General features: G+C 38.8%; 1 protein-coding gene across 2 annotated transcripts in view; it reads left to right on the top strand.

Moving 5' to 3' along the window:
* Positions 1–25761, top strand: part of LOC149318183 (uncharacterized) — a 32665-nt gene that overhangs the window by 2084 nt on the left and 4820 nt on the right. Inside the window, exons 2-11 of one of the 2 annotated variants that reach the window (XM_089509168.1) lie at positions 2756–2828; positions 6279–6423; positions 10786–10844; positions 12045–12167; positions 12546–12645; positions 14600–14707; positions 15589–15695; positions 20052–20154; positions 22640–22754; positions 23544–23620. In XM_089509168.1, coding sequence (XP_089365294.1) covers positions 2756–2828; positions 6279–6423; positions 10786–10844; positions 12045–12167; positions 12546–12645; positions 14600–14707; positions 15589–15695; positions 20052–20154; positions 22640–22754; positions 23544–23620 — 1010 coding nt within the window. Of the gene's footprint in view, positions 1–2755; positions 2829–6278; positions 6424–10785; positions 10845–12044; positions 12168–12545; positions 12646–14599; positions 14708–15588; positions 15696–20051; positions 20155–22639; positions 22755–23543; positions 23621–25761 lie in introns of those variants that run through there. The other variant, XM_089509170.1, reaches the window with a different exon arrangement.

Here is a 25761-nt window from a genome sequence, read left to right as displayed (position 1 = left end):
GTAGACTTTTACATGAGTGTATACAGTAATCCACACAGTATATATAACAAGGACAGAAAGAGTGCAACCGGTTGGCAACATGCATATCTGGAAACGTCCGAAACCCCTCCCCATAAAAAAGGCAGCTGGAGGAATAGCTGAGAAACATAAAGAGAAGTCCAGACTACACAAATACAGGCTGGTTGGGTACCCTTGCTCATTCAGCCCCAACATATATTTGGGGCAGTTCTAAGGACATCACTTGTGGTCATGCCAGGAGCAACTGTGTGGAGTTGCAGGGGAAATGCTATTCATCTCTCAACACTTGCCCTCTCCAATGTACAGGAATACAGATTATAATAGTTGTAATATACTTAGTGTGCATTTCCATTATATTTAGTAGGTTATCATATGGTATATGTGGCAGATTTACTTTGTCATTTGGAATATTTGAAATTGGCAAGCTCTGATATGGTGGCTTATCAGGGCATTGGACTGTGATCCTGCAGGCTGCTTAAAATGCTGTCCAGACTCCTATTGGGCAATTGCAAATATGTAACTTACACTTACATGTTTGCAACTGCTACGTATTCATGATCCCTACAAAACCACCAGTTTAGGGGCAATGTAGGGACTGCGAAAGTCCCCTAAACCCCACTTACTTGTTCGCTAGTCTATTGGGAACAAGCTGCCTGCTGTTTCCACCTACCCTTGCTAAACTGTTTTCTGGCATCAAGGGAATTAGCAGCAGGGTTCCTTTTCTTGCCTGTCACAGACCCCTCTTCTCCATGGTTGGGACGGGTCATGCTGGAGTTCACTATGTAGCAATGTTGTTATGGTGCTATGCAGTATGCAGTGGTTGTATAGGATTCTAGTGGCTAGTATCAGACTGCAAAGAAAACTGATTTGACAGAAATATTTCTTACAAACTATTTAACTGTAACAAACATAGAAATCACTAGAAGGTCTTTTAAGTAAATGTGTCTAGGATTAAAGTACTAGTCAGGAACTCTCTTGTTGCATGAGCTAGGAAGCTATTTAGCTTACATTGCAGTTACATTACATTAACACTTCATCCCATTTTGTTTTTATGTTTAAAAGGCACTTTGGGATATTAAATTGCTCTCAGCACCTTCGAAGTCTAGCCATCTAAGTGCTTCTGAAATAGCACAAGAATTGTTTAAATGAGGGCAGCTAAAGCAGACTGTATTGGGGCATGGTAGTGTCTGAAGACCAATGTCTCACCCTAGCTGTGCTGTTTTCCTGCTTCTTTAATTCATCACCCTGTGGTAAACAATTCCATCCATTAATGATGTGGTAGATCACACAGGGATACATGGAAATCCGAGTTCTGTATGAGGAACTCTAAGGAAGGCACGGCTCCATCGTGCCTAGGTGCAGAAGCAGATGCAAGGCCCTCTTTCCATCCCAGCTCCCACTTCCCTGACCACAGAGGGAGAGAAGAATCTGCGATATCTGCTGGGCTTTATCTCCTCGCCACTGCCATTCCATTTTCTTTGTGTGCCCTGTCTTATTTCGATTGTAAGCCTGAGAATGGGGAACTGTCAAATTAACTATTTGTAAGCTGTTCTGAGAACCTTTGTGGCTAAAGAGTATAAATATTCGAAATCAAGCAAGCAAGCCATGAATATGACATTTACAGCTGCAGCTAGAGGAATGTTGCAATATTTATTTTTCTAAGTAAACATTACAGCTGGAATCTAGAAAAGACACTACAGAGGCTGCAAGTCTATGCACATTTACCTAAGGGGAAGCACCACTGAACTCAGTGGGACTTATAAATAGACCAGAATAGAACTGTGCTGGAAAGGTGCCCAAGTGCTTGTTTGCCGATAGTGACACCTTTGATATTTCCCCTTTGAACAGGAGGCCTTCAGGCCATGGAATAAACTGCTGACCACTGAAGTTTCTGAAGTAGCTTATCATGTGACATGGAAGATGAGGAACACATGTCCAAAGATCCCCTCACATTGTTCTTTCCTGTGGAACTTTAGTCCTCCAGCAGGAGTGCAACTCTGGATATTGTTGGACTAAAAATGCCAGCAGCTCTAAGTATTACAGCCCATAGTAAGGAATGCTGGGAACTGCAATAACATGGAAGACCATGTGATTTTGCCTTAGTACCTTAAAGCACCAGATCCTGTCTGATGTGGAAGCTAAGTAAGGTCAGCCCTGGCAAGCACTTTGATGGGAGACTGCCAATGAATGCCAGGTGCTGTAAGCTATATTTCAGAGGAAGGAACTGGCAAAACCACCTCTGAGTATTCCTTACCTAAGAAAACCCTATGAAATTCATGGAGTTGCCATAAGTTGACAGGTGACTTGAAGGTGCACAAACATACACATATCGTGATTTCCATTACAGTGCTAGCGTGTGCTACTACAGAACATAACGAGATGTCTGGCTAGTTCTGCATATTTCTTTGTTGTTGTTTGTCATTTCAGACTTACAGCAACCCTAAGGCAATCTATTCAAAGGAGGTTTGCCACTGTTGTCTTCTAAAGTTAAGAGAGTGTGACTTGACCAGGATTACTAAGCAGTTTTCAGTGGCTGAGCAGGGATTTGAATCTTGGTCTCCTGCACTTAAACCATTATACCATGCTGACTCTTGCTCATTTCTTAACATATTTTAAATTAAAAATAGGGCTACTGAAATGAATAGGATTTTATCAAAAGAAAGGTTAATCTTTGTAGTGTTTGCTATTAGAAGTCAACTTAATATTGATTTAATAATTGTCTTGTTCTTCTTCAAAGGCATTATTCTGGAATATGTTCAAGGTGGGGAAGTGAAAACCAAATCCATAGATTTACTAGATCTAAATGCTACGTGAGTATTATATTTTATAGTCTATAAAACTACATATTGTCACACAGTTTAGCCAATACATATAAATCTGTTGAACATTAAAAAAAGAATCACAGTGCATCATTCTCTTTCAGATATATTCATTTGAAATTAAGGGGCAGTACAGATGAGTGGTTCCATGCCACTCATCTTTGCCCTGCATCTGTGCTGCAGCATCCGCATGCTGCAGCACAGACACACCGTCTAAAAGGAGCCGCTCTAGGTGGCTCCTTTTTTGCGCTGTCATGAGGGCTGCAACGTAGCCCTGTGATGCCTTTTCTGCCCAGAGGTTTTTGGGTACTCGGGCGCCCTTATGTCATGAGGCTGCGCCCCATGTGGACGAGGCTGCAGCCTTGTAACATAATGGCGCTGATAGTAGGGCTCGGTGCATATGGATGCGGTGCCGTATCGAGCCCTACTGTCGCTGCAAACAGCCTGTCTGTACTGGGCCTAAGTGCATTGTTAGCAGTATGATCTTTAGTTTTCTTGTGAACTCTGTATAGCTGTAAATTCAAGGGTTCATGGTTTTCATTTCATAGCTGCATGAATGCATTTTTGGAAGCCGTGTAATTTAGTACTTAAAATTGGGTGTAGGTTAACAAAACTTGGATATATCTCAGGCTTTGTAAGAATATGTTTGCCATCCATAAAGTGTGTTTGAAATAGATAAAAATATACAGATACGGATTAGCCTTTTGTATGTACTATTGGGATGTAAGCCTCGGTCTTGAGATGTGATATGCAGTGACAAGAGAACATAAAATAGATGGTTCAGAACCATAAATAAGATGATAGTTGGACTTCACTATTGGAGTTACAGATGCATAACCTAGAGTTATGCATCCACAACTGTTTCGTATGCATAGTCCCTATGTTCTAGATCATGGCGCTATTGTCACAATTGTAAAAATCTCCCAATCCTGTTTTACGAGGAAGCAGCTGCTGCATAAGATAGAGGCCTGTTCTGCTATCAAGTGGGGCACATCATACTGACGTTTCCACCCCCTCCCACCAGTGATTTCTGGTGCAAGGTGGAATTTAAACCTATTGCAGTTCCTCCTCACACTGGAGATCATTGACGGGAGGAGGATGGAAACACTAGTATTCTGTGCCCCACTCAGTAGCAGACTAGATCTCCATCACTCTCAGTGGCTGCTGTCCAGTAAAGCAGGATGGGAGAGTCGGATCAGGAGATATTATTTGATTAAGTTTACTTGATCAAGTATTTTCCAACTTCTGGCAACCCTAAGGTGACCCTATTACAGGTCTTGGCAGGATTTGTTCAGAGTGGAGTTGCCTTTGCCTTCCTCTGAGGCTGAGTGTGACTTGCCCAAGGTAACTTGCCCAAGGCCATGGAGTAGGTATCCATAGCCAAATGAGGGTTCAAACTCTGGTCTCCGGAGTCATTCGGTGCTCAACCCACTATGTCACCCTGGCGCTCCTAAAAATATTTGGAATACTTAACTAAGTAGTGGTTCTGGTATCTTAGCTGAGGTTTACGTTTATCCTAGGAGGTTTCCTGAATTCAAGCCAAGATGTCACAACAATATTTAAGAAGACAGATTGACTTGCACAGTTTATTAACAGTAGCTAACAGATGTGATCCTTAAAAATATGACTGACCCATTATTGAGAGTATATCTCACAGATCCATTTCTTTCATGGACTTTATTCCCAAGTGGAACATCTGCCCTTTACCAGCAAGAACCTCCATATGAAAATGCTTTATAAACAGGAAACTGTTCTGTAAATTGTATATTTGTTCCCAGTGATACTGTTGTGCTTTTAACATTCCAAAAGATTTGAGGTTATTTTTAGTGGGTTTTTGTTTTTCAGTTAGAGAAATTTTAACTCCTGTGACTAACCTTGTGAAACACAATGTCAAAATACTGTTTCTAAGGCAATGTGATATTTTTTGACAAGAAAACATGCTATTTGAAATTAAAACCAGTAACAATTATGAATTGCCGTTACTGAGATGATCATGTTGAAAAGAATAAAATATACCATTATGTTTAAGTCACTGAGTGGAATTACATGTGGAAGACTATATTCAAAATTAGGCACTCATATTTTAAAAAATAACAGCACCTGAACCAAATACCAATAAAGTGAGAATCAGGAAACATACCTTATGAGAAAACATGTAATAGATGTTAGAGTAATTTAATATAGGAAAATTAGATTTATAGATTAACTCCTTGAAAAGTTTATTGAAAAGTAGATCACAGTAAGTGCGATGTAAGTGAATGTCTGTTTGTTTTTATTTTATTTCCAAACTTTGTATCCAGTCTTTCCATGAAACAATTTGCAAGTCAGCTAGCTACAATTAAAGGTTAAGAATAGAAGCTTAGCAATAAAATGAAAAGTAAAATACAAAATAGCAATTAAAACATAAGGCAAATACCTAAAATAGTGATAAAATTAAAACAATTAGTGAAAACAAGAGGCATATCACAAGCCAGCATCTGACATGTTATGTTTCTCCTCCACCAGTTAGTGAGACCATGTCCCTGTAAGTATAAAAATAACTGAAAGCTACATATGCACTGCAAAAGGTTTGAAGTCATCCCTTAAGTTATATTTTAAATTTAATGTACTGTAGTTAGAACCTTGTTATTGAAAGGGAAATAATGAACTAGTTATTTGTAACTAATTACTCCCCAACTCTGGACCGGGGTATTCAGGGGTGCACTCAGATGTACGCTCATTGTTATAGATTTTCTTCCTACACTGTTCTTGCACTAGAAAATAGTATTCATAGAGTTAAAGGGGACTGTCAGACAATGGCTTCAATTCAGCATCCCTTTAGTGTAGTGTAAAGATCTGCCTGTAGACCTTATACTATGTTGACTGATATACTACCCCATCTGAAGCCCTAAAGCCCTGAAGCCACTTCACACAGGCACTCTATGCTTCAGAGTGAGCAGGTAGGATTGGATAAGGTCTGGTTATTCCTCTATAGCATGGCACACAACAATGGCACCAGTACTATGATATGGGGGGGTCCTTCAGAGGTATTAGCCCTTCTGTAATCATTGTCTTCTGGCTTGGTGTGTATGTGGGTATTGCCAGATGCTCCTCCAATTCTGCCTGCTCATGTTGAAGCATGAAATGCCTGTATGAAGCTTCTGGGCTTTACAGTTGGTTGGGAGGGGAGCTTTTGGCACTGCACAGATATGGCAGGAATACTAACTTCTGCAGCACCTGAAAAAGTACATCCACATATATAAGGGACATTTATGTGTGCAGATGTCTCAACATGAATTCCAGCCATATTCTCTGTTCTGCAAACAATTTTTTTAAAAAGGCTTCCATTTAAAGCAGTCCATTTTGGGCATATAGATAGATGGGGTCACCAGGCCTCCTGTGGTGCTATAAAATGTACCTATTTGCCAGAGGATGAACATGTTACTTTAAAATGTACTTTAGTACAGATGTAGGAGCCTTAGTGGAAGATATTAGAAAGGCAGAACCCCTTATCACAGCATCACGTAAAGACCAAGTTGTACATTTAATACTACGATTGCAAGAGAAGCTTGGACAACCAGTGGATCACAAGTTCCATCTTTTTAAGGTAAGACCTTTGAGTCTGTTTATGATCTTTGCTTTTGCTTATATAAATACCAAATACCTTTGTATATTCAAAGGTTTTCCATTGAAATCCTCTATCAAATAGCTAATTCAGCAAGGGGTGTAACTGTTGGAGGGGCAAAGTGATATATAACATCCTGTGTGTGTTTGTTCTCAGCATAGTATCAAGCTGTTATAACATAATGTAATTGGGGTTTGAATGTATTATGGATATAGAATACTCTTATAAAAAAGATATAATAATAATAATTTGTTTTATTTATATACCGCTATTCCAAAGATCATAGCGGTGAACAGCAAGTAAGCTAATTAGCAAGTAAGCTAATTTGCCCCCAACAGTCTGGGTACTCATTTTAGCGACCTCGGAAGGATGCAAGCCTGAGTCGAGCTTGGGCCCTTTTTCTGGTCTTGAACTCGCAACCTTGTGGTTTTGAGTGAATGGCTGCAGTACAGGCATTTAACCACTGCGCCACCAGGGCTCCTGAGCACAATACAGCCACAGTATTGTTCCCCTAAGAATTATTTTCCTAAATGAGAATCCACATTGTCCCCCTAAATAAGAATTCTCTCATCCCTAAACAATTTTTCCCCATCATCAAATTTCTAGCATTGTAGTAACTTAAAACTTAAAAAAAACACTCAAGTGTTTAGATATACAGTGTAGGCATTCATAGAAAAGGGACAGGCAAAGCTATGAAGGGAATGTGAACACAACATGTGTAAGATGTTTAGGTATGTAAACAGTTTTAATGTCTCACTCTCAGCAGTGCTAGACATTTGGGGAGTGAAGGAAAATTTCAGTCGGGGGACAGAATTCTTATGAGGAGGCATATGCCCCTAGGTAGCTACACCCCTGGCCTCACTTGATGAGTGATGCCAAAAATGGAGCTGAAGACAAGGCTATCTAGCAATAAAGAGATATTAGCACACTAATATGGTGCACTGCAGAATGGCATGACTAGCCCCTCCCACCAGTGAGTGATACTGCAACCCTCAGGGGTTTCTGCTCTTGCTCCTTGCAGCATCACTCGCTGGTAGGGGAGGGCTGGTCACATCATTTTGCAGCATAGGTCTTCACCACTTGGGGCAGGTAACTGGATTTTTGGGTCATTTGTTCTCATGGCAATAGTGCAAATGTTCCTTGAAAGGTCTACTCTTTGGACTGTTCCCTTAAATGGCACATTAATACAGTTACCCCTTGGAATTTGCAGGGGATCCATTTTGGACTCCCCACGAGTTTCTAAACTCACGTATATTCAAGCCCCATAGGCTTGAATGGGGCGCTTGCATGTGGAGCACTCCATTTATGTTAATGGCGGATGGCCCCTCTGCAGATTTTCAAGTCTGTGGATTTCAAGTCCACAGACTTGGGGGGGGGGGTGACTGTACATGCATTCTGACCTGGCTCCTCCTCTGACCTGAGTTGAAGTTGGTGGTATTTTTTGTCTGATGGCAACTGGTTGGTACCACTCTTTTCCTATGTTGCAGTACTGATTTCACATCACCAGGTGCCACTCTTGGACTATCTTGATTTCAAAGTACAACAAAATCCAAAATCCGCAAGCAGGGACCAACTCAAAGTATAGAATACATTATGCAAGCTTTCAACATTTTATTGGCATCTTCACCACTCAATAATTTGTTTCAGGAAAGCATGGTACAAAACTGAAATGACTTGAAATATTATAAAGACTGCTACTCAAAATATATCCCTTGCAAATACAGTGGTTCAAATAGTTATTTTTATGATCTGTAAATAAAATCTATTCAGTATGAGTTTGTTTCTCCTCTGCCAGGAATAATTAGAGCAAGTGCAAAGAAGACTATTTTCATTTTCACTTGATTTCACATTGCAGCTGTCAGCAACACCTCTTAAATAGAGACACAGACTTGGTGTGAACCTATGCCTTTCTTTGCAGTTTCCTGGGTGATGCCATCTTGTGTGTGTGTGTGTGTTCTCAGCATAGTAGCAAGCTGTTGTAACATAACTTAATAGGGTTTTGAATGTATTGTGAATATAGAATACTCTTATAAAAGGGACATTTAATCTGAGCACAATGCAGACACAGTCTTACTGATTTGCTTCAGAGAGTGAAGTCCATGCTGAGATACTTGTAGTGAAATTAATGTTACAAAAAACCTGTAGCATTTGTACTTTGATATTTGGTTTTACATGAATGCTTACATTCCATCCAAAATGAATACACCAGAAATTGCCTTCAAAAGGGTTCTGTTTTGCCATTCTATTAACAAGTTATTAAGAGAGGAAAAACCTCAATTTCATTTTTTTAATTAAAATATATTCTCCATAGAGCATGACATCAAAGTTCTACACATGTAAGCTAAAACAGCTATGAAAGAACTAGACAAGATCCTAAAAGGCAAAGACATAACACTGAATACTAAACTTAGGATCATCTAAACCATTGAATGCCTTATCACCATGTATGGATGTGAGAGCTGGACAGTAAAGAAAGCAGACAATGAGAAAATCAATTCATTTGAGATGCAGTGGAGAAGAGTGCTGAGGATACCATGAACAAATGGATCCTAGAACAGATAAAACCTGAACTATCCTGGAAAGCCAGGATGACTAAATTGAGGTTGTCATTTGGACACACTATGAGAAGGAAAGAGTAATTAGAAACGGCTATGATTCTAGGAAGAGTGGAAGGTAGTGGAAAGAGAGAGGAAGACCACACACCTGATGTTTACACTCAGTCAGGGAGACCATGGGCCTGGGCCTGCAGGGCCTGAGCAGAGAGATTGAGGATAGGGGATGTTGGAGATGTCTCCTCTATATGGTTGCCATGAGTTGAGGATGACATGAAGGTGGCTAACAACAACAACAAAATCTATAACATGTTAACATATAAAAAAATCTGGTGCTGGTCCACATTTCACTTTTAGACAGATCTTAAGAATAATTGTGTGTGATGTTGCTGACTTTTTGGTCAGTTGTTAACTTTTATGTTTGTTTGTGTATTTTTTGTTTTGTGCCTTTTTAAATACTGTATTGGATTTAATACTTTTTTTAAGGAGGGGAGGGTCTTAGGGATTTTATATGTTCTGTATTTTTAACTTTGTTAGCCGCCCTGATTGTTCTCAGAGGGGCGGGGTACAAATAAATTTTATTATTTTTATTTTTATTATTATTATTATTATTGATAGCTTAATAATATGTTGTTGTTGTTGTTGTTGTTGTTGTGTGTCTTCAGTTGTTTCTGTCTTATGGCAACCTTAATGTGACCCTACCATGGGGGTTTCTTATCAGATTTTTTCAGAGGAGGTTACCATTCCCATCCTTTGAGTCTGAGAGAGTGTGACTTTCCCAAGGTCACTTAGTGGATTTCCATGGCTGAGCAGGAATTCGAACTCTTGTCTCCAGGGTCCTCATCCAATGCTTAAACCATTACACTGCACTGGCTCTAATATGTGGCACATCATTAATATATTTTATTTTGACCTACAAGACCTATGTTTCCCCCTTCATCACATATCTCCTTATGTCATGGCTTATCCTGTTAACACCCAAGCTGCTTATAGACCTGGCTATGAAATCAAATGCCATTTCATCCAGAATTTTCTTAGGCTGCTTCTGCACTGCAGAAATAATCTGGTTTAACCTCACTTTAACTGCCATAGCTCAATGCTATGGAATTCTGGGAATTGTAGTTTGTTTTGCAGCTTTGTTTTTGTGCCACAACAAACTAGTTCCCAGAATTCCATAGCACTGAGCCATAGCATTTAAAGTGGGGTCAAACTAGATTATCTCTGTGGTGCAGAGGCAGCCTTAGAGAAATACGTATGTCAGATAATTATTGCTTATATTTAAACAGTGTTTATTACTGATTAATTGTTATTATTAAATGATGTATAACACTCCAAATATATCCTAAACCCTGAATAAGAATTTATTTATTTATTAATTTAGGTATTTATATCTAAGCAACATTTTACAACCCAGCGTTCTTCTGATAACCTTTAACAATAATCATTATGGTTCTCAAAGAACTGTTGACTTTGAGTGATGACCATTAACTCCAAATTCTTTCTTAGATATTGTTCAGCTCACCTGGTTAATTAGTTCTTGATTGTGAATCCTTAAGCATTTTGGTTGACTTTTGAAAGAAAAAATTACTGTAGGTTTCAGTAGGTGGGCTAGAAATTTCTCAGAAGACTTTTTAGCAATTGAGGTAAGGAAAATATGTGAAAAAAGCACTTGATCTTGGTTGGATCATAGCCATATAAAACAATAATATATGCACAGTTATAGTAGGGATGGCAAAAATACCTTGGAAGGGGGGGGAAATGTAACTGACTTTACTGGGTTTTCTAATTTCAGGTACTTCGAGCACATATATTGCCACTGACTAATGTTGCCTTCAACAAGTCTGGTTCTTGGTAAGTGCAAGTATTAAAATTCAGAGTGCATTTTCTCAGTGCAGAAGCCATATTTAAATTCACTTTTCTTCATACAGTAGTTTATTTATATTCCACTTTTCTCCCAACCTGGGGTCAGTAGGAGCTCAGAGCACAGGTTAAATCAAACTACAGCTAAAAAAAGGTGATTGTAATAAAAATAAAATAAACAAGCAAACTATCCTGTTAAAATAGAACTATTTTAAAATAGTTTAGAGGCATTTAAGATATAATAGTTAAATGAGAATGTAGTGAAATGTATAAGCTGCTTCTCAAGCCATAGTTTACTATGATAAGACTTTTGCTAGGAAAGGGTTAATAAAACCAAAACTGCAACCCAGAATTAGTACCAACTTTGGGGGTTCCACCCCCTTAAATAGAAAATTCAGCAAAATGACAGTAAACAAGCGTTGAAATTTTTTTCCCATCATCTTGTGCTTTACCTTCTGTTACCTTCTTTAAAGGCTTCTCACCCAGTCCATGAACCACAATAATGTAACCAAAATAACATATTTTTTAAAACCTCATCGTACCTTGAGATACCATCTCATGTCAATAATCTAAAATATTTTGTATGTCATTTCATATGGGCACTATTTCCTACCTTCCTTATACCATAGGTGAATACCTCTAAAACAATATCACTTATATCATTGTGAACTCTCATCTTAGCCAACTCTCATCATAGCCAGTACCAGGTTTAGGCTCTAATCCTTTATCTATTTATATGTATAGGTAGCATGGACAGTCAAATAGTTGAATCATAGGTTCAGGCTGTAATCCAATTTCTGCTTACACAAGGGTAATCTCTGAATAGATGTGTATACAATTATATTATTAGTAACAGTATGGAGCAATAGAAATGCGTTGATCCATTTACGTTCCTTATCCATAATATGTTATTTTGTTTCATTTCCATTCTTTAACTTGTTAGCTCCGTATTTGTGGTACTTTCAATCAGTATGGTAAGATGTGCTTATTAAAATTTCTAAAAATACCCAGAATGCTAGCAATACAGTCTCTGCTCATTCTGATCTTTGCCAGCACCACCACCTTTAAGGAGAATATGAGAATGAGAAGAGAATTAACCTGTTGAAAGAGAATAATTGATTTCACTGAGCTATGCATTAAACCATGGGATAGATGTTTCTTAAAAATTACATCCTGCTTTGTCCATTTTAGTTTTATCACTGGAAGTTATGACAGAACTTGCAAACTGTGGGACACGGCATCAGGAGAAGAGTTACGTTCCTTGGAAGGACATAGGAATGTGGTATATACAGTTGCTTTCAACAATCCCTATGGGTATGCAACCTTTCAGAATCAGTTACTTTATCTTAAAACTTAAAGCATTTTGTGAAGATGGCAGCCACAGATGCTGGCGAAACGTCAGGAAAAAACGCTTCTAGAACAGCTGGAAAAACCCACAAAAAACTATGGTTTCCAGCCATGAAAGCCTCGACTTCACATTAAAATAAATTGTTAATCCTAAAATCTTTTTAATCAATTGGCTTGTAAAGATCTAGTCTATGTCTCCAAGTTGTTGTTTTTTCTCTTTTTTTCAGTAAACCACATTTAACTTTTCTCTTCTGTCCTATTTCATGGGAATACCTTTCTGCTCTGTTTTATATAATAGAAAAAATTGTTCTTCCAATGAAAACAATAGGTTTTTTTTGTCTTTAGTGACAAGATTGCTACAGGATCATTTGACAAGACCTGCAAATTATGGAGTGTGGACACAGGAGAATGTTATTATACCTTTAGAGGACACACTGCAGAAATAGTGAGTATGGGACCTTGAGGAAACATCATAATTACATATACAGAACTACCTCATTTTTCCAAAACATGTTTAAAATGAAGTCTTTTTTCCCTTGGTTCTCATTGCAACTTTGTTAATGAGAACATGGTGTTATTCTCAAGAAACACAGTGAAATCATTTGTACCCTGTTAATTGTGGATAATTTAAAGACCATATTTTCGTCAGCTGCAGTGGTACACCGACTGCTAAAGGCTTCCTTTTTTGATGGGATGAGTAAAATCACATGATTTTCAAAATCAGTTTCAAATAAAGCATTCTTTGAGTTCAGATTTTTTTTTAAAAAAAATATCAGTTATCATTAACTCAGTAATGCTAATCCTGTTATATATTTGGTGTGGGTGTACAGTACTGACATCCAGATTAAAAAGTGGATACAGTTACTGGGTTTAAAACTGAGATTATAATATGATCAATGATGAAGCTACACTGATTTAAGCAGGTATCTCTTGAAATTTCCTCTCATTCAGTATTGAGGAGCTATTCTCAGAGAGAAGATATTCCTCTCCATGATTATTCTTTCTTTCTTTATAATATTCAGTGGAATATAACATGTATCCGGGCAGCTTCAGAGCATGCGGCATCAAAATACCGTGCTCTGAAGCTGCCCGGACGGGGTGCAAAGGAGCGGTCTGTTTTGCCCCTGTGTCACCAGTAGCCAATGATGTGAGGCAATAGTGGGAAATTAGATACTGGATATTACAAGGAAGATTGTGAGAAGAAACAAGGCATGGCGATAGCCATTGTTGCTTGTAACATCAAGTTAGACCAGGGCTAGGTAACTTTGGTGGGCCTAGGTACCAATTCTGTCCTCCTGGGACCTATCATAGACTGTAGGCCTCTTGTGTTGCTGTGCCAGTGAAATTCTGCGGTATGCCTGCAGCTGAATTTTGGTTCTTAGGAGGTCTGGGGACTTCATACAGGTTATGTATTGTCCATGACCAGAGTTTGACTCTCAGCCATACAGCCAAATTAATAGATTCCCATGAAATCACTTTAAGATCTTTTGGGTCACTTGTTTCAACGCATCATAGAAATGTATTTCCATTGCCAAATTAAGGAGTAAGGCAGAAAAACTTGCAAGACACCTTCTTTTTTCTGACAGGTTAAAATGTTGGAGTTGAAGCACTCTTACTGATCCACAGGATCTCAGCATTTGCAGCTATGTCAGCATTCCCTTAAAAATAATATGAACTCTCTGTGCATGGTTTGTAGTTGAGCTGGTTCTCTTTTTTTTGGCAGCCTATGCGGGTTGAGATTAACTCGAGGGTGGATAACAACAACAACAAAAATGCATGGGAGTACAGAAATAAACAGAAGCCATCCCCACATAATCTTTTGAGTATCACACTTACTCTCCTATATCATCACACATGATTCTGGACTCTATTCTCATTTTCATTGTGGGCCAACTATGCTGGAATTAGCACAGGAATGCAGATATATGTGTTCCTTTCAATATGATGGCTACTCATTAAATGTTACTGTCAGTTTAGTCTGTATGGTTGAACCATTCTTCCCTTGAGTTTCAAAAGTTGTAACCAAATACACAAATAAATACCCAAAGAGTTAATTTAAATAATTGCAAGGAAAAACAAGCAAACATAATGAAAAGTTCAGGCACTGAGAGGTAAATAATCTCTTTTCATATATGGTCTGATTATGAAAGAAAAATGTTTTGCTCTTTCATCTGAGCCCTGGGAAAATATTCAAAACAATTAAGTGAGGAAGATGTCCCATTGTGGCCAGCAGTGATCCTGTAGCTGGCAAATTTGATTTTACTGGTCTATAATCAGCCCACAGGGCATTAAGCAGGACCAACTACTGTCATTCTACCATGCTATCATTCTGCCAAGCAGGGAGGATAGGAAATCCAAGGATTTGTGTGAAGCTCTTTTTTCTCTCTTTTATCTAACAGGTTTGTCTGTCCTTTAATCTTCAAAGCACATTGGTTGCTACTGGAAGTATGGATACTACAGCTAAACTGTGGGACATACAGAATGGAGAAGAAGTGGTCAGATTAACAGTGCGTTGCAGCTCTTTATAATTCTGATGATAATCTATATTTTCTTAGGTTTTAGTTGAAAGAAAAAGCTGAAAGAGCATTTCTTAATTATAAGTTGCAAAAGTCAGAGATGAGTTTCTCTAGATCTCTTAGCAACTGTAGTTAAATAATGCATGAAACCAACATAAAACAAGACCAAAAAATGGGATACTTATTAAAAAGTGAGAATGTGCAGAACCATCTTATTCAATTTTCAGTTGGAAACAAGCAATGTTTAGTGGGACCTACCTGCATTCAGAGAGCCAGAGTGGTGTAGTGGTTTGAGTGTTGGACTATGACTCTGTAGACCAGGTTCAAATCCGTGCTTGGCCATGGAAACTCAGTCAGAGACCTTGGGCAAGTCATGTACTCTGAGCCCTCAGAAAATCCTGTGATAGATTCACTATAGGGTCGCCATAAGTCTGAAACAACTTGAAGGCACACAACAACAACAACAACAACCTGTATTTAAATGTAAATAGGATTATAAACTAAGGTTTTGTCTGATCATTTAGCTGGAAACAAATTTAATTGACTCAATGGGGCTTGAATGAGGTTTACATCTACATAGAGATGTACACAACTGTGCAGTAAATTACTTACCCTATTTTTCCTAATTCAGTGATTTTCCCTTTATAAAGAAAATGCATTGCTTTATTAAACAGAATATATTTACAGTAACATGAGATTTCCCTAACTTACAGATACTCTCTAATTGCTTTAAAACATTTTGTCCTATATTTCCCACATCACCTAATGGGGGGAATTGTGCTCCTTTATAATGTGTACATACAAAATATGCATGATATCATGTCTGGATAATTATCTTTGCTAAGACTTGAAATCCCTCTTTTAAAATTTAGGGCCACACTGGAGAGATAGTTGCCTTGTCCTTTAACACCACAGGAGATATGATCATCACGGGTTCCTTTGACCACGTAGTTGCTGTATGGGATGTTGGCACGGGCAGGTACTATTTTAAGCCATGGTTTATTTTATGTTGTGCAAGAAATCTTACAGAATTTAATACAGGCATTTTTAGATCCTGAATCTGCTTTGCCTTCCTCATATGGATGATACATTTTAGGCTACAAAAAGCTTGTTGAAACTGGAAGGATGAAATTAGGTGCATTACTCCTCTATAGTTGTACTTAGCAACAGATCTGTGTTCTGTCAGCATGGAATGAAGTTAATATTTTTCCATGTTGGCAGGTTATGTGGGGCATCCTAGTCAAACTATAGATGATATGTATTAATCCTTCACTACATAAATATTTATTTTTCTAATTTCTTTAAAGTATTTACATGCTGCCTTATCTTGCACTTGAGGCAGTTTCTCCTGGAAACTTGCACAGAGTAATGATAGTACTATACATAAGCTTTCTTATACTGAGTCAAGGGCCCCATTCCCACTGGGCAAAAAAAATGAATAACATGCCTTCATTTTCCTTCCTTAGTTACCAAGGAAGGGTCAACACAGTTACACGTACATGCATATTAAATAGAATGATTATTTAATAATGTGTTTGGGACTTTCCCCTTTTGTTAAAGTTATTTTTATTAGTTGCATATTTAATTACATCTAAATCATTAACAACCATATAATACACATATAATTATACACATATAATAACACCTTACAAACATATATCACTTACTAACTAGACACACACAAGTTTCTTACTAATCCTCTGTCAAAAATTTATCGATATTTAGAATCTATTAACAAAAAATCTTCAAATCCCATCTTTCTTTCTCTACCCATTCATATCACTCATCTTTTCATCATCATCTACATTCCTTAAACAATCCTATCTTATCTCTCCTTCCTACTTTCTCCTCACTTCTATTCCTCTTCGTCCCTTTCTTCTTGAATTTACTTATAATAATAGATAATGTACTTAAAATCATAGACAGTTAAGGATTATAAAATATGTATTGCCAAATAATCGGTATTGTATTGTATTGTAAGATTGGAAGGTTATGTTGTTGTTGTATAATTTTTGAATGTATGAAGTGTTATGTTATGATAGAAAGTATTTGTAAGAAAGACAAATTATCATCGGATCAAGTTAGTAGTAGGAGAGAATATAGTAAGTAGATAGAGGTTGAAGTAAGTTGATAGAAATAAGAGCAAGTGTAGAAACAAAGGACTTTTCCTAATTTAGATAAAAGGGTGTTATTCAGAACACTGAAACTCTATGAGTTTTTAAAATTTGGTATAATCATTAGCTGGTGTGTCTTTGTCTACAGTTCAAAACATTGAACCAAAAAATAAGAGCATAGGTATTTCAGATTAAAATCCTATAAAAGATTCGTCATGAAAGTTTGCATACAGCCCTTTAAAACATAAATGAATACACATGATAAAGTGTATTTACTTTATTTCGAGAACCCAGGGACGCACCATGGTAATTTCCCCCTGAAAGCAGACAAAGATGCAGGTAGGCAAAGACCCTTCCCTGGAGCATTGCTCTGAACATCGACAGAGCCAGGCACTCAGTAAGCAACCAGCTGGAGTGCAGAACTGGTTTCAGTAGCCCGAAAAACCCACAAAAAACTATAGTAGTGCAAGAGCTTTATTGCTTTTTGGGGTGGGAGTGTGGTAGTCTGTGATATCTTTGGCTGCAGCAGTGCCTCTAGCTACAAGTGGCTTGTTGACAGTTTCTGGTAGCAGATCAAGCCAGGCATAAAGGGTGCCACTGAATTTTGGAGGTGGATCGTTCAGTTTATTGGGGCTTAGGTGGAGATGTAGGGGTTACAAAAAGGGGGCCTATGAGCCACAGTTTGCTCACTCCTGATCTGTATAGATGTATCTGCCTATGTGTCTATATGCACAGGCACATTGATTTACATGCTCATTGGTATATTGATTGTTTACTAGTACTCAGTGTATTAATGTAGTTAAAAAGGGACATTGGCAGCTTTCAGCAACTGAATACTGATCCAGGTTTAATATTCTGATGCAGTTATGACTCTAGGTTCACTGCGCTATTCATTGTATTAATAAAAACAGGAGCATATACCTTAAGTGTTTTATTAGAATACAGCATGTTCCTTGATATGGATTATCATACAAAAGGGATGAGAGTTATGTAATCCATGGACAGGTGTCCAGTGCAGCTTTTGGCCCATCCAGAAACCCAAACCTCAGATTTTTTGGGTGTGTGTGTGAAATAATTCAGTAAACTTTTCCCAACAAAAATATCCTTCAGGAGTTTTGCCTCATTAATCCTGTATTAACCTTTCCTGCCATCAACAAGAAACTCAGTGGAAAGTGATTGGGAGGGATTACTTCCCATGCCCTCCTAACTGTGAACCTAGGTTATCTGTGAACCTAGAGGGTGCTAAATCAGTTGTAAGTGAGAGGCAATTGGATGTAAACCATTAAGAGCACTAAGGGAACCTTGTTCCTTCAAGTCATTGGGTTTGTCATGCCTTACATGTAAAGACAGAATGCTCTTCTTAGCATAGTTAACTATCCTGAGATATATAGAAAGGCTTTCTATTTGGCAAAGTTTAATGTTCTCTCATCTAATAGATGGAAGAATGAATGAAGGAACAAGGTTCTCTTGGTGCACTTAATAGTCTACATCCAATTGCCTCTTACCCACAACTGATTTAGCACTTTCTAAGTATTCCCATATAATTTATTAGATGGGAGATATAACAAAACCCCAATGAATAATAGATGCTGCCTCTGTAATAACATTGAGGTCTGTCTTGCATGTTTTGTTCCATTGCAGCTATTATTGAGTGGCTAGGAAAAAAAATACAATACATTATATCCTATTATACAGCTTTTCCCAGATGTCCTCTTCAAATTCTTTTGATTATTTTGCTTCAGGGCTCTGACAAGTTAATCATTATGCAAGTCACTAAGTTTCATCACTTATGATAGCTCCATTTTCATTATATTTAATGTACTTTAAAAAAACAAATATTGAATTGGTTTTAGATTTATTGATATGTATTTTTACCATAACATGTATTAATGCAGTGACCAAGATCCTAGACTGAGTAGGCAGAGTGCAGTTCTCCAGATGCATAGTTCTATGCCTTTCCCCTTGTCCTGGCAGCTGTCAAATCCTGGGAGAGGTGCATGGTGGGACTGCAGCCTACTGGGGGTGGGTGGAAGTAAAGAGACAATTCAGATAATGGGTAAAAAAGCTAGTATTGGCTAGGAGGAGGGAAGAAATAAGGGTACACCACCAATGGAGTGCACCTTTCCTTTCCCTTTCCCTTTCCCTGGCAGCCCAGAGCAGCTGCATCTTCATTGTTTGAATTGCCTTGCCGTTCCTTGTCCTGCATACCAGTAAGCAGTAGTAGTGCCCCATCCTAGGTGCTGGTCAGGGGAGGTTTTAGACAGGGTGCAAACTGCAGAAGGCTGAATGGGCTTTTTGTGTACCATCTGAAAACAGGTATGCACCTGTGTAAGCTGCACTTATGCATGTGTATTTCACTAACAAGATGCTGCCCAGTGTCTCAGTTGTCTACTGGCTATAAATACAGATGAAAAATTCACTGGTGTGGCCTATCAAGGATTGGTAGATGCTGAAAATGGCTCTCTGGTCCTTTATGCATGCTCCCTCCTGCCATAGAATAATAGTAAACATGGATAGTGTATGATTTTTTGGTTCTTATTTTATTATTTATTTCTACAAGTGAATATAAAAGAATAAACAAGCACTTACAGAGTATGCCAGCTAGCCATGTCCTTTTCTATGATACTCCATGTATTTTCTTGATTCTCCACCCAAACCCCACCACCATTTCCCATTCTCTATATATTTCCCTGTCCTTCTACAAACAGAGAGGTTGTCTTCTGAGGTAACTCAGCATACTGAGTCCCCATTTAGCTCTTTTTTTCCTTTTATTTTTCCCCCCACAATTTACATTCCCTCCCTGCATCATTTTTAAAAACTTCTTCAAATATAAGTTTCTTTAAGACAGTTGAAATCTTACTCTTATGCAGGGAGTGTGCAATTTAGGTTTCTTAAGAACTGGAAGTTGTAGAATGACTAATGAATGAACCTTGGTGTTGTTAATTGCGATCAAGTCAACTTTGATTTATGGTGACCCTGTGAATGAGAGACCTCCGAGTCATCCTGTTACCAGCAGTCCTGCTCAGGGTTCTGGGGGTCCTGTTGGAAATAGCAATTGCATTTAGGCCAAAAAGCCTTGGTGCTGGTTGTGTTTATATATCTGTATTAAACACTATATAATAGACTAATTACCTAATGCCTTTCATGGATGTGCCTTTATATAATACAAACATATGCCTGTTTTAAAGTAAATATATAAATTCTATTCTCTCAACTGACAGGAGGATGCATACTTTAATAGGGCATCGTGCAGAAATAAGTAGTGCACAGTTCAATTGGGACTGCACTCTGATAATCAGTGGTTCAATGGACAAAACATGCATGGTAAGCTAGATCATTCCTTTTTAACATGGAATTGGATTCACCTTTATAGCTGGAATCCTGTTAAATATTTATGCAGTTGTAAGCTGGATTTGCCATCTTGCAACTTTTTGGATTCAGGTTTACAGTTGTTAATGACCAAACATGAACCCTTCTTAGGCCGGGCAGCACCCCAAGCTAGGTACTGCAGATTTGGGTGCTGGGAAATGACAGCTGGGGTGCTCTCTCAGTCATGGACCACTTTACGAAAAGCAGCTGTGGGAGAACCTCAAGGGGTTTTTCCTACTGCCTGTTTTAGTACTCCCCATTACCAGGGGACTGCTACAGGTGGACAGTGCGCCCTCCACATATGCTGGAACCGCCATGAAAGTGGAAAAAACGCAAATAAAAAAAATCTTTTTTAAACCTGAGAGAATCCCTCTCTAGGAATCTATAGAGTACAACTCTACGGTCAACATCTGCTAGAAACTGACCACAGAATTGCATTGGAGGACCTACAAATGCCTAGACAAATGTTGTTTCTAGGAATCTCTAGGTTCTCCAGCACAACATCTGATAGATATTGACCATAGAATCACTGGAGGATCTAGAAATTCCTAGAGAGAACGTATTAATCAAATCTGTGAATAATTAAATCCACAAAAGTCAAAGCCACAAATGTGGAGGGCCAACTGTAATTTCCCAGCACACTGATCTGCAGTGCCCTGGGGAGGTAGAAAGTAGCTATAACAGAGTTCTGTCATCATAGCTATGTCTGCTGAGTCAGAATCCTAGCCTATACTTTGCAAATAGAAGGCCTGTTTCTGTCCCAGGAGGTGACAGATCCTGATGTGATGAAGATGAGGTGGAACTGAAGTCAATTCCCTATCTCCCTTCAACTGCTTTTGCCCTCTGACAATCTGACCTGGATTTCTGGAATAGCTTGTGGGAGGACATGAATGGCTGAATGGGGCCAGAGAATCAGTGCATATTTTCTCCTTGTCTTTTTGCTGGGGGAAGTGGCCTGAACGAAACATAATTCATGCTACTGGTGAAGGTATGAATTTTACATCCAACCCTTAATATGGCCTTCTTTGTAATGTGTGACAAATAAACTTTTTTTAAAAAAATTACTGTGTATATTCCAGGCCTTCCAGGAATATTTTGCTTCATACTCTGCTGCTGTTATAGATAGATCAAGAGTTAATGTGTAGGCTTATTCTTGCATTTCTTTTCAAATATAAGAAGATATCCTGCCTGAAATTGGATAAGACACAGTGGCAAAAAAGATGGCCTTGAAGCCACCCCTTCTGAAGATGGATTGGGGCCCCTGCAACCACGTGCCACGGTCTCAATCTGCCTTGAAACTGTCTGAAAAAGGAACGGCAAAGATCCGTTCTTTTTTCAGCTGGCAAAAAGCTTGACTTTTCCTACCCCACTGTGGTTGAAGCCGGCTGTAAGCCACTCCGGAAGCATACAGCATATAAATGCCATGCCGCTGGAGTGTCTTGAAGCCACCCATGTATGGGTGGCTGCCTGGCTTCTGGGCGGCTTCATGGTGTCCTCAGAGTGTGAGGTGTGTAAACACCACGTTCTAATGATACCCTGAAGGCATCTTTTATGGGCTGTCTGTTCCTGCCCACAATTCTGACATCCATTACTAAGTGCATACGAGTGAGATCTGCAACAAAATATCTAGCAGGAGTATTTCCTGTGGGGTTCTGCGTCTTATGTGCTTTCTCACTGCTGTCTTCTCTCTTTTTCTCCAACATTTTGTAGTTAATATGTGTAGTCAGCCCTTACTAGGATTTTTCTGGGGTGCTTTGCCCATTTGATTTTGTGGGTTTTCTGTATTTCTTTAAACTTTGGGGCCCTCTGTGTACAATAGTATCTCCTTGTTTCTCAGAAGCCTCAGCTTAGTTACAATCTTACTGGCACTCAGTGTTACAGGCAGTATCTGCACTAATTGTATATAAGTAAGGGCAATAAAGATTAGAAGATTGAAAAAGATTTCCTTCTTCAGGAGCACTTGGCAACTTGCCAGAGTAAATTCCTTTACACTTCCACGAAGGAGCAAAAGTGTTGACTTTTCCAGGTTACTGAATCCCCCTGAGGAAGGAAGCTTGGTTTTCTGAAACCCGTCAGGGTTTAATAAATGTAAGTATATCTGAAAATTGTTTCTCCCCAGGTGACTAGCAGTACAGCATTTCAGTTGTTTAAAAAACCTAACAACAACATACAGGCCCACCTGATCTGGAAGAAAATCAGTGGCAAATACTTACATGTAGAGAGTCACCAGAATGAACATAAATTCCAGTAGATATCTCACTTGGATTTTACCACGTCATGCAAAATAAATGTTACATTGCTCTTGTGAATCAGCAAATTATGATTGAATTGCTACATATGCATTAAATATTTCAAATTAATAAAGGCTCCTTTTGTATGCCTATTATTTGCTTGCATTTTTTAAATTAATGCTTTTGTTAAATGCTTTGTTTCATTGCAGATGTGGAATGCTCTCACTGGCAAGCGTGTGGCAATTTTAAGCGGACATGATGATGAGGTGTTAGATGTTTGTTTTGATTATACTGGCCAGCGTATTGCAACTGCCTCAGCTGATGGTAGGTGAATTTGCACAGATCAAAAGTAAGAACATTTGTAGAAGAATGAAATAGCCCCCTCTCCCCAAAAAACAAACAAACTACAAACCTCTCAGAAATGGAATGGTAATAGTGATTCCTAGGAATTTCCTATATCATGTATTACTTGCAAATTCTGGCCTTCATGGAAGGCCACAGAAAAATCCAGGGTGCTGTCTTCTTGGTCTTCTCTTCAGACAGTTAAGATCTAAATCTGCTTTCATTTCTGCCTCATATTTGATTACCAGAGATTTATACCTCAAGACAATATATATTTATATATTTAGAAGAATGTGACTGAGGGCCAAAATAGACCAGAGGAAGACCCTTCTGAAGCTGGATTGGGGCCACAGCAACCGCACACTGCAGCCCAAATCTGCCTTGAAGCTGCCCAAAAAAGGAGTGGCAAAAAGCTGGCCTTTTTGCCCGTGCCATGGCCTGAATCCGGCTTCATGATGCTTTGGTGGTGTGCAGTGCATAAAGGTCGCACCACTGGAGCATCATGAAGCTGCCCCTGTGTAAATGGCCGGGCGGCTTCTGGGCAGCTTGGGAGCGTGCAGCATGTAAACATCATGCTCCTAAGCTTCCCGGAAGGTGGCGCAAAGGAGCGCTCTGTTTTGTCCTTGAGTTCACTGGTACTCACTCCCAAGTAAGGGTGTAGGGTTGCAACCAGTCATTTCTAACACTTGGCCTTTGCTGTCTTTGGCAAAATTCCAGCTGTGTGTATTGGGAATATCTGTGCTAACCAAATTTACTTTTTTTCTGTGAAAGGGTCAGCAAGAGTTTATGATGCAGAAACAAAAAAATGTATTGCAAAGCTTGAAGGTCATGGAGCAGAAATTTCAAAGGTACCTGTTCTACACTTGTTGTTTCATTCTTCTGAGCTGTTATCCTAAGTCATGTGAGTGAAGTTCCAAATTACAGTGAAAACAAACTAAGTCGCACTGGTCTATACATTGAGTTTGTGTAGTTTTTGTTTCTAAGACCTCTATGTTCCAGGGAGGCAACTTCCTTTCACCTTCTTTGCTTTTCCTTTTCCCCTTGTGTCACTAGTATGGTAGGAGTAAGTGGTCATTCATTCATTTAAGCTCAATAACATTAAGGAAAGCTGAATTTTTTCGCTACATTTTCACAGGGATAATTAGAAAATTTATTTTAGATGTATTTCAAATAATGAAGAAGCTAGCCTGTTTACTGTCATTCTATCATGGATCAGATGCAAAGGTGGCCTCCAGTGCTCTATACTAATACAATGTGTTCATGTTCCGTTGTCATTCCAGTGGTTGTTATAGGTGTGTTGTGTGTTGAATCAGCTTTTAGACTAGAATGACATCAGTGCTATGCATCCAGCCACAGATACACAGTTGTATGCTGTCTTGCTGTTTCCCTGTTTGCCACTGGACAGTAAACAGCTGTCTTCTGGGGTGCAGGGAGTTGCACCAGGCAAAATGAGGATTGGTTGATGCATGTGGAATTCTGAGTTCCACAATAAACAATAAAATTACAGTACTTATGTGGGCATACGTTGGATTTCTTGCTGCATGAGTCACTAACAAGATACCACACTTTCAGATATAAGCAAAAACAAAAAGCGAAAAAAATACAATTTTCCCTTCATTTAAAGTGAATTCTCCTTAGTTCAGAACTAGAAAATCTTACTTGTACCCAGATGAATCTTTGCTGCTGCTTTTTTCTTCACTGGCCAGTAAATGACCATGTTGTGAGGATTGCAGCAGCTAAAAGCTGGGTTTTGAGTGAACATGAAAGGAGATGTATTTCCACCGGTGTGGAACGTTGTGATACATCTGTGTTCCAGGGATTTGCGTATATTTTTCTCCTTATCATAGTCCATGATGCATCAAGTCATTTATGATGTCCAAATATTAGAAATTTTGATGTCCTCATAGTCACTTGAATTGCTATCCCTGCTTGCTGTGGACTGGCTTTTTTCTCTGAACAAATCTTATCCCTTTCCAACTCAAGATGCCCTGATGACTTTTGGGATACCATCTTTGTTTTTTTTCCATTAGTGGGAAAATATTGAAGATGGAGGTAAACCTAAAATCAAAACTAGGGCAGCCAGTACTGAATAATCACAAAAACTTTACGGAAGGTAATCCTGATGTACAATCCAGATAGCAGTGATTAGCAATCCTCTGTGAGAGACCCGTGAAAGAAAAGTGACAAGGTGTATGCTGAGAAGGCAAAGAATCTGGGCTAAAACTAGGAATCAGAGGGCAAACAGGTTTACATGTTGGTACAGCAAACAAGGCTAAATTAAAAAGAATGAAGGCAAAATATAGTTATAACAGCAACAAAGTTACAAAGGCCTCTGGCCAATGTATGTGGTCTCTATGTAGCTAACTTCAGAATGGAGATAAAATCCAACCTGTGAGGGACACAAAAAATTAGGGCTAGAACTCTGAAAATTATAGATGGACACTGGAAATGGAAGTGGTCACCCCAAACCATACAGTCATCCCACACATCATCAGACACCCCTGCCCCGCTACTTCAGCAGTGCAGCATAGAAAAACAGCAAATAGGAAACCCATGCCTGAAGAGGAGGGTAGGAGCATTCTACAAAAAAAGAAAAGAAAACCTATTTCCAGATTAATTTTGGAGTGAAATAAACCAAGTAAGAATGAGAATACACCAGGAAACCCCATGCATCCTTTGGATTATTTTAAAAGAAATTGTTCAGCCATTATGGCCAGCAGTCTACTACTTCCCAGTAATCTTATATACCAATTCCCATCCCAGTTCAGTTTCAGCTACAAAGGAACAACCAAAAAAAATTGTGTAATTTAAAAGATGTAGTGACTTGCAAGACACACACCTTGACTTTTTCACATTTTGTTATATTATGATCTGGAACTGAAATTGATTTGACTGTGTATTCCTACATGGCACATGATTGGACTGGATGGCCTTGTAGTCTCTTCCAGCTCTGTGATTCTCTGATTGGCATTACCTCATGATGCACATA

This window comes from Sceloporus occidentalis, unplaced genomic scaffold, assembly GCF_023333645.1.
Source record: "Sceloporus occidentalis isolate IW3139 unplaced genomic scaffold, rSceOcc1.0.p SCAF_2, whole genome shotgun sequence".
Lineage (NCBI taxonomy): Eukaryota > Metazoa > Chordata > Lepidosauria > Squamata > Phrynosomatidae > Sceloporus > Sceloporus occidentalis.
Note: the sequence above shows the minus strand (reverse complement) of the source record. Positions and strands in the feature narration are given on the sequence as shown.